The sequence below is a fragment of the Homarus americanus genome, unplaced genomic scaffold, assembly GCF_018991925.1.
Source record: "Homarus americanus isolate GMGI-L3 unplaced genomic scaffold, GMGI_Hamer_2.0 scaffold32774, whole genome shotgun sequence".
Lineage (NCBI taxonomy): Eukaryota > Metazoa > Arthropoda > Malacostraca > Decapoda > Nephropidae > Homarus > Homarus americanus.
This window is the reverse complement of record NW_024735549.1, coordinates 1-16213: the sequence shown is the minus strand read 5'-3', so window position 1 is coordinate 16213 and position 16213 is coordinate 1. Positions and strand designations below refer to the sequence as shown.

The following is a 16213-nucleotide window of genomic DNA, read 5'->3' as shown; positions in this document are numbered from 1 at the left end:
GTTATACTCGATCAGGGAACGACCTTTATACTCGATCAGGGCCTTTTGTTATATACTCTGATTAGGGGCTTTGTTATACTTAATCAGGGGGCTTTGTTATACTCGATCAGGGACAAATTATTTCAAGATAAAGGGGGCTTTGTTATATACTCGATCAGAGAGCTGTTATACTCGATTAAGGGCCTTTGTTAAGCTCGATCAGGGGCCATTGTTATACTCGATCAGGGACTTTGTTACATCGATCAGGGACTTTTGTTACACTCGATCAGAGGACTTTGTTATACTCGATAAGGGGGCTTTGTTATACTCGATCAGGGAACTTTGTTATACTCGATCAGGGGCCTTTGTTATAATCGTTCAGGGGACTTTGTTATACTCGATTAGGGGACTTTGATATACTCGACCAGGGGATTTTGTTATACTCGACCAGGGGACTTTGTTATACTCAATCAGGGGCCTTTGTTAACCTCGATGAGGGGCCTTTGTTACACTCGATCAGGGGACTTTGTTATACTCGATCAGAGGACTTTGTTATACTCGATAAGGGGGCTTTGTTATACTCGATCAGGGAACTTTGTCATAATCGATCAGGGGACTTTGTTATATTCGATCAGGGGACTTTGTTATACTCGATCAGGGGACTTTGTTATACTCGATTAGGGGACTTTGTTATACTCGATGAGGGGCCTTTGTTATACTCGATCAGAGGCCTTTGTTATACTCGATCAGGGGACTTTGTTATACTCGATCAGGAGTATTTGTTATACTCGATCAGGGGACTTTGTTATACTCGACCAAGGACTTTGTTATCCTCGATCAAGGGACTTTGTTATACTCGATGAGCGGGCTTTGTTATACTCGATCAGGGGGCATTGTTATAGACTTTTAGGGTCCTTTGTTATACTCGATCATGGGCCTTTGTTATACTCATTCAGGGGACTTTGTTATACTCGACCAGGGGACTTTATACCCGATCTAGGGCCTTTGTTATACTTGATCAGTGGACTTTGTTATACTCGACCAGGGGACTTTGTTATACTCGATGAGGGGACTTTGTTATACTCGATGAGGGGACTTTGTTGTACTCGATCAGGGGACTTTGTTATACTCGATCAGGGGACTTTGTTATACTCGATCAGGAGAATTTGTTATACTCGATCAGGGGACTTTGTTATACTCGATCAAGGACTTTGTTATCCTCGATTAGGGGACTTTGTTATACTCAATGAGCGGGGTTTGTTATACTCGATCAGGGGACATTGTTATAGACTTTTAGGGTCCTTTGTTTTACTCGATCAGGGGCCTTTGTCATACTCGTTCAGGGGACTTTGTTATACTCGACCAGAGGACTTTGTTATACGCGATCTAGGGCCTTTGTTATAGTTGATTCAGGGGACTTTGTTATACTCGATCAGGGGACTTTGTTATACTCGATCAGGGGGGTTTGTTATACTCCATCAGGGAACTTTGTTATACTCGATCAGGTTGCCTTTGTTATAATTGTTCAGGGGACTTTGTTATACTCGATCAGGGGCCTTTGTTAAACTCGATTAGGGGCCTTTGTTACACTCGATTAGGGGACTTTGTTATACTCGATCAGGGGACTTTGTTATACTCGATCAGGGGGCTTTGTTATACTCGATCAGGGAACTTTGTTATACTCGATCAGGGGCCTTTCTTATAATCGATCAGGGGCCTTTCTTATACTCGATCAGGGGACTTTGTTATACTCGACGAGGGGAGTTTGTTATACTCGACCAGGGGACTTTGTTATACTCGATGAGGGGCCTTTGTTAAACGCGATGAGGGGCCTTTGTTATACTCGATAAGTGGACTTGTTGCTCTCGATTAAAGGACTTTGTTATACTCGATCAGGGGCTTTGTTATACTCGATCGGGGAACTTTGTTATACTCGATCAGGGGACTTTGTTACCTCGATCGAGGACTTTGTTATACTCGATCCGGGGACTTTGTTATCTCGATCAGGAGACTTTGTTATCTCGATGAGGGCCTTTCTTATACTCGATGAGAGGCCTTTTATTTATATCGATTAGGGGACTTTCTTATACTCGATCAGGGCTTTATTGCCGCCAGTCAGGGGACTTTGTTATACTCGAGCAGGACTTTGTTATACTCGATCTGGGGCCTTTGTTATACTTGATCAGGGGCCTTTGTTATAATCGTTCAGCGGACTTTGTTATACTCGATCAGGGGACTTTGCTATACTCGATCAGGGGACTTTGTTATACTCGATCAGGGGAGTTTGCTATGATTCTACCAGGGGACTTTGTTATACTCGATCAGGGGACTTTGTTATACTCGATTAGGTGACTTTGTTATACTCGATCAGGGGACTTTGTTATTCTCGATAAGGGGGATTTTGTTATAGTCGATGAGGGGGCTTTGTTATACTCGATCATGGAAATTTTGTTATACTCGATCATGGGCCTTTGTTATACTCGATCATGGGACTTTGTTATACTCGACCAGGGGACTTTGTTATACTCGATCAGGGGCCTTTGTTATACTTGATCAGGGGGCTTTGTTATACTCGTTCAGGCGCTTTTGTTATATTCGATCAGGGGACTTTGTTATTCTCGATCATGGGACTTTGTTCTACTCGATGAGGGGCCTTTCTTATAATCGTTCCGGGGACTATGTTATACTCGAACAGGGGACCTTGTTATACTCGATCAGGGGACTTTGTTATACTCGATCAGGGGACTTTGTTATATTCGATGAGGGACTTTGTTATTCTCGATCATGGGACTTTGTTATACTCGATGAGGGGCCTTTTTTATACTCGATGAGGGGACTTTGTTCTACTCGATCAAGGGAATTTGTTATACTCGATCAGGGGACTTTGTTATATTCGATGATGGGACTATTTTATACTCGATCATTTGACTTTGTTATTTTCGATGAGGGGCTTTTGTTATACTCGATCAGGGGCCTTTCTTATACCCGATCAGGGGACTTTGTTATAATCGATCAGAGGACTTTGTTATACTCTATGAGGGGGCTTTGTTATCCTCGATCAGGGAACTTTTTTATACTCGGTGAGGGGACTTTGTTATACTGGATCAGGGGACTTTGTTTTACTCGATGAGGGGGCTTTGTTATATCTCGATCAGAGGACTTGTTATACTCGATGAGGGGCCTTTGTTATACTCGATCAGGGGCCTTTGTTATACTCGATCAGGGGACTTTGTTATACTCGACCTGGGACTTTGTTATACTCGATTTGGAGCCTTTGGTATACTTGATCAGGGGGCTTTGTTATACTCGATCAGGGACTTTGTTATTCTCGATAAGGGGACTTTGTTATACTTGATGAGGGCTTTGTTATACTCGATCAGGGAACTTTGTTATATACTCGATCAGGGGCCTTTGTTATACTCGATCAGGGGACTTTGCTATACTCGACCTGGGACTTTGTTATACTCGATTTGGAGCCTTTGTTATGCTTGATCAGGGGCTTTGTTATACTCGATCAGTGGACTTTGTTATACTTGATCAGGGGGGCTTTGTTATACTCGATCAGGGGACTTTGTTATTCAAGATAAGGGGGGCTTTATTATTCTCGATCAGGGGGCTTTGTTTTACACGATCAGGGAACTTTGTTATACGCGATCAGGGGCCTTTGTTATACTCGTTCAGGCGTCTTTGTTATACTCGACCAGGGGACTCTGTTATACTCGATCAGGCGACTTTGTAATACTCGATCAGGGTGCTTTGATATACTCGTTCAGGGGCCTTTGTTAAACTCGATCAGGGGCCTCTGTTATACTCGATCAGGGAAATTTTGTTATACTCGATCATGGGCCTTTGTTATACTCGATGAGGAAACTTTGTTATACTCGATGAAGGGACTTTGTTATACTCGTTCAGGGAGCTTTGTTATACTTGATCAGGGGGCCTTTGTTATAACCGCAGGACTTTTGTTATACCTTTGATCAAGTGGACTTTGTTATACTCGACAAGCGGGAGAGTTTGTTATACTGACCAGGGGACTTTGTTATACCCAATGAGGGCCTTTGTTAAACTCGGATGAGGGGCCTGGTTATAATCAAGACCAGGGGACTTTTGTTATCCCTCGATCAGGGGCCTTGTTAAACTCTGTTGAGGGACCTGGTTTTACCTGATCAGGCGACTTCGGAAAGTTATAAGATCAGGGACTTTGTTATATTTTGATCAGGGGTCTTTGTTACTCGATCAGGAACTTTGTTATACTCGGATAAGGGACACTCGTTATACTCGATCAGGGACTTTTGTTATACTCGATCAGGGGACTTTGTTATACTCGATCAGGGGACTTTGTTATACTCGATGAGGGGCCTTTGTTATACTCGATCAGAGGCCTTTCTTATACTCGTTCAGGGGACTTTGTTTTCCTCGACTAGGGGAGTTTGTTATACTCGATCAGAGGACTTTGTTATACTCGATCAAGGACTTTGTTATCCTCGATCAGGGGACTTTGTTATACTCGATGAGCGGGCTTTGTTATACTCGATCAGGGGACATTGTTATAGACTTTTAGGGTCCTTTGTTATACTCGACCAGGGGACTTTGTTATACTCGATCTAGGGCCTTTGTTATACTTGAGCAGGGGACTTTGTTTTACTCGACCAGGGGACTTTGTTATACTCGATCAGGGGACTTTGTTATACTCGATCAGGGGACTTTGTTATACTCGATCAGGGGACTTTATTATGCTCGATCAGGGGACTTTGTTATACTCGATCAGGGGACTTTGTTATACTCGATCAGGACTTTTGTTATACTCGATCAGGGACTTTTGTTATACCTGATCAGGACGGTTATACTTGATCAGGAGAATTTGTTATACTCGATCAGGGGACTTTGTTATACTCGATCGAGGACTTTGTTATCCTCGATCAGGGGACTTTGTTATACTCGATGAGCGGGCTTTGTTATACTTGATCAGGGAACATTGTTATAGACTTTTAGGGTCCTTTGTTATACTTGATCAGGGGCCTTTGTTATACTCGACCAGGGGACTTTGTTACACTCGACTAGGGGACTTTGTTATACTCGATCAGGGGACTTTGTTATACTTGATCAGGGGGCTTTGTTATACTCGATCAGGGGACTTTGTTATTCTCGATAAGGGGGTCTTTGTTATACTCGATCAGGGGGCTTTGTTATACTTGATCAGGGGGCTTTGTTATACTCGATCAGGGAACTTTGTTATACTCGATCATGGGCCTTTGTTATACTCGATCAGGAAACTTTGTTATGTAATAGGCCCCTGTCTCATCAACAGAACGTATTATATAAATGAGTCAATACATCTGATATTATATTCAGATTCACCACCCTGTAACTTTCCACTGTCTATGAGTAAGACATGAGATTCACACGTGAGCGGGCAACTTACCCAAGAGGGCGAGACCCATAGCTCAGCATTTCTGTAAGCACGCACTGCGATGCCCCTAAGCTTCAGTAGCTCACATTAACTCATATCGTAAGGACGTGACCTAACGTTTATCATACATGAACGCCGTCCCTTTCTCATTCACTCCTACACAGTGAGACTTACGGTTGATATACACTCAGGAATTATATATACAACCTTTTATAATAAAACAAAGGAACTACCGTTTGGGTTTCGTTACTTAAAACCCAAATATAAATATGTGTGAACGGACTGGTTAATTGGACAAGCAGCCGATTCATATATACTCGATGAAGGGACTTTGTTATACTCGATCAGGGGGCTTTGTTATACTTGATCAGCGGGCCTTTGTTATAATCGTTAAGGGGACTTTGTTATACTCGATCAGGGGCACTTTGTTATACTCGACAAGGAAGTTTGTTATACTCGACCAGGGGACTTTGTTATACTCGATGAGGGGCCTTTGTTAAACTCGATGAGTTGCCTTTGTTATAATCGACCAGGGGACTTTGTTATACTCGATGAGGGGCCTTTGTTAAACTCGTTGAGGGGCCTTTGTTATACTCGATTAGGGGACTTTGTTATGCTCGATCTGGGGACTTTGTTATACTGGGCCAGGAGACGTTGTTATACTCGATCAGGGGATATTTTATACTCGATCAGGGGACTTTGTTATACTGGACCAGGGGACTTTGTTATAATGGATCAGGGGACTTTGTTATACTCGATGAGGAGAATTTGTTATACTCGATCATGGGACTTTGTTATACTCGATCAAGGACTTTGTTATCCTCGATCAGGGGACTTTGTTATACTCGATCAGGGGACATTGTTATTGACTTTTAGGGTCCTTTGTTATAATCGATTAGGGACCTTTGTTATACTCGTTCAGGGGACTTTGTTATACTCGACCAGGGGACTTTGTTATACTCGATCTAGGGCCTTTGTTATACTTGATCAGGGGACTTTGTTATACTCGACCGGGGGACTTTGTTATACTCTCGATTAGGTGACTTTTTGTTATACTCAATCAGGGGACTTTTGTTATACTCGGGATCAGGGACTTTGTTATACTCGGATCAGGGACATTGTTATAGACATTTAGGTCCTTGTTACACTCTCGTTCAGGGACTTTGTTATACTCGATCAGGGACTTTGTTATACCTCGATCAGGGACTTTTGTTATACCTGACTTCAAGGACTTTGTTATACCTGATCATGGGACATTGTTACAGACTTTTAGGTTCCTTGTTACACTCTGATCAGGGGCCTTTTGTTATACTTCACCAGGGACTTTGTTACAGCCTGGACCAGGGACTTTGATATACTCTGGATCTAGGCCTTGTTATACTTGGATCAGGGGACTTTTTTTTATACTCGAAAAGGGGACTTTGTTATACTCGATCTAGGGCCTTTGTTATACTTGATCAGGGGACTTTGTTATAGTCGACCAGGGGACTTTGTCATACTCGATCAGGGGACTTTGTTATAATCGATCAGGGAGCTTTGTTATACTCGACCAGGGGACTTTGTTATACTCGATCTGGAGCCTTTGTTATACTTGATCAGGGGGCTTTGTTATACTCGATCAGGGGACTTAGTTATTCTCGATAAGGGGGCCTTTGTTATACTCGATCAGGGGACTTTGTTATACTCGACCAGGGGACTTTGTTATACTGATCAGGGGCCTTTGTTATACTTCATCAAGGGGCTTTGTTATACTCGATCAGGGAACATTGTTATTCTCGATAAGGGGAATTTGTTATACTCAATTAGGGGGCTTTGTTATACTCGAACAGGGAACCCTGTTATACTCGATCAGGGGCCTTTGTTATACTCGATCAGGGACTTGTTACTCGACTAGGAGTTGTTATACTCACCAGGGACTAAGTTACACTCGGCGAGGCCTTTTGTTAAAACGCGATGAGGGCCTCCTTTTGTTATACTCGATCAGACTTTGGTTATACCTTTTATTAGGGGACTTTTGTTATACCGGGATCAGGGGCTTTGTTATACTCAGATCAGGGATCTTTGTTATACCTGATCACGGACCTTTTGTTATACTCGATCAGGGGATTTGTTAGTACCGGATCAGGACTTTCATATACCCGATCATGGGACTTGTTATACTCTCGGGTCAGGAACTTTGTTATACTCGATCAGGACTTTGTTATACTCGATCAGGGACTCTCTTATACCTCGATCTGGGGGCCTTTATTATAATTTGATCAGGGGCTTGCTATACTCGATCAGGGGACTGGCTTTTCTCGATAAGGGGGACTTTGTTATACTCGTTGAGGGGGCTTTGTTATACTCGATCAGGGAAATTTTGTTATACTCGATCATGGGCCTTTGTTATACTCGATCAGGAAACTTTATTATACTCGATGAGAGGACTTTGTTATACTCGATGAGGGGGCTTTGTTATACTTGATCAGGGGCCTTTGTTATAATCGTTCAGGGGACTTTGTTATACTCGATCAGGGGACTTTGTTATACTCGACCAGGGGAGTTTGTTATACTCGACCAGGGGACATTGTTATACTCGATGACGGGCCTTTGTTAAACTCGATGAGGGGCCTTTGTTATAATCGACCAGGGGACTTTGTTATACTCGTTCAGGGGCCTTTGTTAAACTCGATGAGGGGCCTTTGTTATACTTGATCAGGCTACTTTGTCATACTCGATCAGGGGACTTTGTTATATTCGATGAGGGGGCTTTGTTATACTCGATCAGGGAACTTTGTTATACTGGATGAGGGGACTTTGTTTTACTCGATGAGGGGGCTTTGTTATACTCGATCAAGGGACTTTGTAATATTCGATCAGGGGCCTTTGTTATACTCGATCAGGGGCCTTTGTTATACTCGATCAGGGGACTTTGTTATACTCGACCTGGGACTTTGTTATTTTCGATTTGGAGCCTTTGTTATACTTGATCAGGGGGCTTTGTTATACTCGATCAGGGGAATTTGTTATTCTCGATAAGGAGGACTTTGTTATACTTGATGAGGGGGCTTTGTTATACTCGATTAGGGAACTTTGTTATACTCGATCAGGGGCCTTTGTTATACTCAATCAGGGGACTTTGTTATACTCGACCAGGGGACTTTTGTTATACTGATCAGGGTTTTTGTTATACTTGACCAGGGGACTTGGTTATACCCGACCAGGGGACTTTTGTTATACTCGATCAGGGGTTTTTGTTATACTTGATCAGGGGGCTTTGTTATACTCGATCAGGGGACTGTGTTATTCTCGATAAGGGGGGCTTTGTTATACTCGATCAGGAGGCTTTGTTATTCTCGATCAGGGGGCTTTGTTATACTCGATCAGGTAACTTTGTTATACTCGATCAGGGGCCTTTGTTATACTCGTTCAGGCGTCTTTGTTATACTCAACACGGGGACTTTGTTATACTCGATCAGTGGCCTTTGTTAAACTCGATCAGGGGCCTTTGTTATAATCGATCAGGGGACTTTGTTATACTCGATCAGAGGACTTTGTTATACTCGATCTGGGGGCTTTGTTATACTCGATCAGGGAACTTTGTTATACTCGATCAGCGGCCTTTGTTATAATCGTTCAGGGGACTTTTGTTATACTCGATCTGGAGCCTTTGTTATACTTGATCAGGGGGCTTTGTTATCGAGGGGGACTTGTTATTCTCGATAAGGGGACTTTGTTATATCGATGAGGGGGGTTATACTCGATCTTTGTTATACTCGATCTTTGTTATACCAGGGTTATACTCGAGCAGGGGACTTTGTTATACTCGATCTGGAGCCTTTGTTATACTTGATCAGGGGGCTTTGTTATACTCGATCAGGGGACTTAGTTATTCTCGATAAGGGGGCTTTGTTATACTCGATGAGGGGGCTTTGTTATACTCGATCAGGGAAAGTTTGTTATACTCTATCATGGGCCTTTGTTATACTCGATCCTAGAGCTTGGACAAGAAAGTATTTAAGTGCAGACTCAGAAGAATATTGATTATTTTTTGTAATAATTAAAGGAATAAAAGATAAAAGATTTAATTCTAAGCCTGCTCATGCCCCAAATCATGAAGTGGAAGAAATAGATAAAATTGTTCCTGAAATAAGGGTCAAAATAAATATTAATTGAGAGGGAGAAATTAGCATTAAAAAGAGAGAGGTTTATGCTCTCATAAACGGGGTATGAACCCATTAGCTTAGAATTAGCTTATCTTTTGTATACTGGTGTAAACGGCACGAAAAGTTTTGATCTTTAAAGAATTGGTGGAATTCCATTGTATATAGATAACATGAGTAAAAAAATTACATAATCTGTCCTATCAAGACAGCCCTTTTTCAGGCATCATATTTTAATAAAATGAAGTTAATAGAAATATTATTAGTAAAATAAAAAATAAAAAAACAGAAAATTAAGAAAATATAATTTATAATAGTATATATATATATTATATATACATATAAATGTATATAATTAATTTAATATTATATATTTGGGACAATTGTGATTTATACACAGCCTTCTGTAATTATAAAATTCCCTCTCCCAATAGAAATCTAAGCCCGTTGGGAAATGGGACCTCCCCTCAGGAAGAAGGGACCATTTTAAAGGGCTTAGATTTCATTATGGATCTTATTTAGTCGATTTATATAATTAAATTGTCGACTTTTCAGTTGACGAAGCATTTCAATGAAATTATATAAGTTTACATTTTAGATTCGCCTTAAAAATATATTTTTCTCTTTTGTGTATAATTTTAGTTGAAAGACTAGGTTACGAGCTCTCTCCTTACATATATTTAAATGTATATATAATTAGAAAAATAGTACAATTTTAAGAAGGTACAAAGTTTTACTTTTGTATGGGAAATCTTCTATTCAACTTTAAGACCAGAACTTTTATTTTCGAGCAAAAAATAGAGGTTTGTGTTAAATTTCTCACAAAATTGAAGTTGCGGGCGCATGGTAGCGACCCATATAGGGTCTCGAATATAAGATTAGAAAAGTTTTTCCTAAGTTTCATGAGAATCATGATTTTCCCAACGGGCTCCCTAACTATTTTTTTGTATGGTAAGTTTATTCTACTGTTGACGGCAAAAAATGCAAGTTAGGGAGCTAGTTGACATTCTTAACTAGCTCCCTAACTTGTATCTTTGTTGAGAATTATAATGATACAAAATTAAGAATGATTTTAGCTGTTTAGTTGGCTAGATTTTGGCAAAAATTTTTGTTTAAATATGGTAGGTTTAATAAGATTATTTATAATGAAGGTAAATTCTCATTTTTTTTAAAAAAAATTGAAGTTGCGGGCGCATGGTAGCGACCCATATGCGGTTTCAAATTTTAAAATACTTATATTTTAATTAAAAAAAAAATCATAATTAAAATTTCTGTTTTTAGTATATTGATGCGTTTTGAAGCAGACCGGCACTTTTAAAAATGTAATTTTTTGGTTTGAAATATGTATATAAATTACTATAATTCAAATATTTTGTTTAAGGTTAGGAAGTTAGTGGAGAGTGCTAACTAACTCAGAACTTCACTTTGTTGTTAGGGAGTTAGTTAGCATTTCTAACAAACTTCATAACAATTTTCAATTTTGTCGGAGTTTCTTTTAAAGTTGCATGAAATGGTGTTTTGCCTTCATAATTTTTTGGCTTGACTTGGGCGTGGGACAAATTTTTTTTGGTAATAAATAACTGATATAATTTGTTTAATTATTTATGTTTATAATCATATTTATATTGTTAATTTTAATGTTGATAACAAATTTCTTTAATTTTAGTATGTTTATTTAATCGTCAAAAATGAAAAAAATACTATTTGTACACTCATGGAAGTTTGATTCTTGCTTAATACTTTTACGTTATAACTGGTAAATACATGTAAATAATTGTGGGGAAAAAGTAACCAAGTAAATTTATTAAAAATAAGTTTAATTAAAAAGTAGAAATCGTGTTAAGAAAATTAAAATCACAGTATAAAATATTAAATTATGGGCGGTAGCCTGATTTGGTAGTTATAAAAAGTCTGACTAAGTTTTGTGCCAGCAGTCGCGGTTACACTTTAAGATTAAGTAAAAGTAATTTAGTTAACAGTTAATTAAAAATTTATAAGTTAGTTTAGTTTATTTTAATAAAAGGTAAAATTAGATTGTTAATTAGTAAATTAAACTAGTATATAATAAAGATGAAACTGTAGATGCCAGGGTATGAACTAGGATTAGATACCCTATTACACCTGGGAGTAAAATTTAAATGCTTGAATATTAATAGTTATATTCTTTAAAATCAAAGAATTTGGCGGTATTTTAGTCTTGTTAGAGGAACTTGTTCTATAAACGATAAAACACGCAGAATCTTACTTATCTTGGTAAATTTTACAGTTTGTATACCGTCATTATTAAATAATCTTGAAAAAGTTAATTATTGGGATTAAAAAATTAAATATATTAGATCAAGGTGCAGCTGATAGATAAGTAGAAATGAGTTACAATAATATTTATTTATAACGGATTGAAAATAGAACTATTTTTAAAGAAGGTGGATGTAATTGTAAAAAAAGTTTAATAAGCTTTTTTGGTATAAGCTCTAAATTATGTACATATCGCCCGTCACTTTCATTTAAAATGAAATAAGTCGTAACATAGTAGGTGTACTGGAAAGTGTCCCTAGAAATAATCGAAATAAAGCTTTATAGTTTAGCATCTCACTTACGTTGAGAAGGTTTATCGTGCAAATCGATTATATTTTGAGTATTATAAATCTTTGCTATTGTTATTTAGTGTTAAAATATAAATGAGAAAAATATTTTTATATAAAAAAAGTAAGTAGAAATCTAAAATTTTGAATCGAAAACTGAGATAAAGGCTAGAGTTAAAAGTATTGTAAAAGAATAGTGAAATAAATGAAAATTTAATAATAAGAAAGCAAAAGTAAATTTTTGTACCTTGTGTATCAGGGAAAATTAAAATTTTAAAAGTAGTTTTTTGATCCCGAAAAAGGAAGAGCTAAATTGATAAAAAGGTTATTGTGGCATAAATATCTTTAATATTAATTTAGTGGTGAAATGTTAAACGATTCCTTTGATATCTGGTTTTTAGAGAAATGAATTTAATTCAGTTTTAATATTTAAAGAAAGTTAAATGTAAGAATAGGAGGGTTGAGCTTCTTATTCAAAATATAAAAAAGTATAGAAGAAATTTATTTAATAGTTGAATTAGGCTTAGAAGTAGCCATATGAATAAAGTGTTTTAACTAATTTTTGAGTTAAAGTTATTTATATTCTTCTTGTAGTTGTATCTAAAAATGTTGATAATCTTTGTATTTATAGATAAAATGATTTTATTAGTAGAAAATTTTGTAAATAGTAAAATATTAAAAAATTAACAAATTTTAAATATTGATTGGTGTGGGTTAAGGAACTCGGCAAATAAAGCTTCTGCCTGTTTATCAAAAACATGTCTATATGATGGTTTATAAAGTCTAACCTGCCCACTGGGATCAAACTAAAGGGCCGCGGTATTTTAACCGTGCGAAGGTAGCATAGTCATTAGTCTCTTAATTGGAGGCTTGTATGAATGGTTGGACAAGAAGCAAACTGTCTCAAACACAAAAATTGAATTTGACTTTTAAGTGAAAAGGCTTAAATATTTTAAAGGGACGATAAGACCCTATAAAGCTTAATAATTTAGTATATAATTAGATGAGTTGAAAGTTTAATATTATTTATATACTAAATTATTTCGTTGGGGCGACGATGATATAATTTGTAACTGTTTAAATTTAAAATACAGAGATATTTGTGTGTAATGATCCTTGTTGTTGATTAAAAATTTAAGTTACTTTAGGGATAACAGCGTTATTTATTTTGAGAGTTCATATCGACAAAAAAGTTTGCGACCTCGATGTTGAATTAAAAATTCGCCATGGCGTAGGAGTTGTGGAGGTAGGTCTGTTCGACCTTTAAATTTTTACATGATTTGAGTTCAAACCGGCGTGAGCCAGGTTGGTTTCTATCTTTTAAGAAAATAAAAATTACTTTAGTACGAAAGGATTTAGTAATTAAAATAATTTTTAAGTATAGATTAACTATATTACTTTGGCAGATGTGATGCGTTAGACTTAGGATCTAATTAGATAGAGTTTTCTATAAGTAATAAAATTTATTCAAACATGTTTGAATAAAACTGTTTGTGATGGCTTTAGTTATATTTGTGAGTTATTTAATTTTAATTATTTGTGTTCTTGTGGGTGTTGCATTTGTTACTTTGTTAGAACGTAAAATTTTAGGGTATATTCAAATTCGTAAAGGACCAAATAAAGTTGGCTTTATTGGACTGCTACAACCCTTTGCGGATGCTGTGAAGTTATTTACTAAAGAGCAAACGGTACCTGTAAAATCTAATTTTCTTCCATACTATGCTTCACCTGTTTTTAGTTTGTTTACTGCATTGATTGTATGGTTAGTAATTCCTTATGAAATTGGAATAATAAATTTAAATATAGGAGTACTTTTTTTCTTGTGTTGTTTAAGATTAGGTGTTTATTCAACTATAAGAGCTGGTTGGGCTTCTAATTGTAAATATTCTTTGTTAGGTAGGCTCCGGGCTGTTGCTCAGACTATTTCTTATGAAGTTAGTCTTGCTTTAATTTTGCTTTCTTTTATTTTTTTAGTGGGAGGTTTTAGTTTAGAACTTTTTAATTTATACCAAGAAAGTGTGTGATTTTTGTGGGTCACATTTCCGTTAGCTTTAATTTGGTTTGCTTCTTGTTTAGCTGAGACAAACCGAACTCCTTTTGATTTTGCGGAAGGCGAATCTGAGCTAGTGTCTGGGTTTAACACCGAGTACAGAAGAGGTGGTTTTGCTTTAATTTTCATAGCTGAGTACGCTAGAATTTTGTTTATAAGAGCGCTGTTCGCATTATTATTTTTAGGTGGTGGTCCTTCTAGTCCCCTTTTTTATGCAAAGCTGGTAGGAGTAAGATTCGCATTTATTTGAGTTCGAGGAACTCTTCCTCGTCTTCGTTACGATAAGTTAATAGGATTAGCTTGAAAAAGATTTTTACCAGTTTCTCTTAATTATTTAATTTTTTTCATGGGGATAAAAATACTATGTTATTGTTCTATAATTTAGTTTATAACTAATTTAGTATATTGAAAATGTTATGATAGTTAAGACGTTTTAGTGTCCTTATTGATGTTTTCAAAACATCTGTTTTAAATAAACTAAACTATCAATCAAACAGTTTATCTCACAATAAAAGTGAAAGGGGATTGATAATGTAGTAAAGGAAATATACTACTGTCAGAATTTGCCCTGTAATAACAAAAGGATCCTCAACAGGTCGAGCTCCAATTCAGGTTAGAAGAATAACAATTGCAATTAAAGATCAAAATAAAATTTGATTTAAAGGATAAAAAGTTAATCTTCGAAATTTAGAAGTATGGGTAAAAGGTAAAATTATTAAAATTGCGATTGATATAGCCAGGGCGATTACTCCTCCTAATTTGTTTGGAATTGATCGCAAGATAGCATATGCAAATAAAAAGTATCATTCAGGTTGAATATGTGCTGGTGTAACTAGTGGATTAGCCGGGACAAAGTTGTCAGGGTCTCCAAGAAGGTAGGGATTTAGAAGAGTCAATAAAATTAATGCGGTTAGTATAACTATAAATCCAACAACATCTTTAAAAGTGAAATAAGGATGGAATGGAACTTTATCAATATGTCTTGCAATTCCAAGTGGGTTGTTAGCTCCAGTTTGATGAATAAATAAGATATGGATAAGAGTCGCTGCTGCTACTAAAAATGGTAATAAAAAATGAATTGTAAAAAATCGAGTTAGCGTTGCATTATCAACTGCAAATCCACCTCAAATTCATTGTACAAGTTCAGTCCCAATATAAGGGATAGCAGAAAAAAGATTAGTAATAACTGTTGCACCCCAGAATGATATTTGACCCCAAGGTAAAACATAACCTAGAAAAGCTGTTGCTATAACTATGAATAAAATAACAACACCTACTATTCAAGCATGAAAAAATAAGTAGGATCCATAATACATACCACGTCCAATATGTAAGTAAAGGCAAATAAAGAAAAAGGAAGCTCCATTAGCATGGAGTGTTCGAAGAAGTCACCCGTAATTTACATCTCGACAAATATGGGCAACACTTGAGCAAGCTAAATCAATATGAGCAGTATAGTGTATAGCAAGAAAAAGACCAGTAACAATTTGGACAACTAAGCATAAGCCTAATAAAGATCCAAAATTTCAGAATGTTGAAATATTTCTTGGAATAGGTATATCTACTAAAGCTCCGTTAGCAATTTTAAAAAGGGGATGGCTTTTGCGAATAGGTGTCGTCATTAATAGGATAGTCGAAGTGGTCTTGAATAAAGATTAACAATTTTTACAATAACGATAAGAGTCAATAGGAGATAAAGGACTATAAATAAAGTAAAAGATATTGTTGGAGGTCTATAAATAGTTCTTACTAGAGTAGAAGTAGTATCAAGTGAAAATATATCTGAAGAAATCGCTGATCTAATAATAGAAATATCGGGAGTAATATAAAGAGGGTCTTTTAGTATTATAAAAATTGTCAAAAATAAAGAAAATCTTGAAATAACTATTAGAGCTGTAGCTGAAAATTTGAATGGTTCGTTAGAAGCAAGTGAGGCAACATAAATAAATAACACTAGTATAGCTCCTAAAAAAATAAGAAAAAGAATGTATGAAAATCAAAAAGAGTTGTTGTTCAACCCTGCAGCAAGCGAAATCATAACAGTTTGTAT

At 36.9% G+C, this 16213-nt stretch overlaps 1 protein-coding gene across 1 annotated transcript; it reads left to right on the top strand.

Moving 5' to 3' along the window:
* Window positions 1-13565: 13565 nt before the first annotated feature.
* LOC121871283 (NADH-ubiquinone oxidoreductase chain 1-like) lies at window positions 13566-14552 on the top strand. The gene is given in 1 exon segment (XM_042373503.1): window positions 13566-14552. A coding segment is annotated over 1 exon segment (804 nt). The 5' UTR covers window positions 13566-13609; the 3' UTR covers window positions 14414-14552.
* Window positions 14553-16213: the final 1661 nt, after the last annotated feature.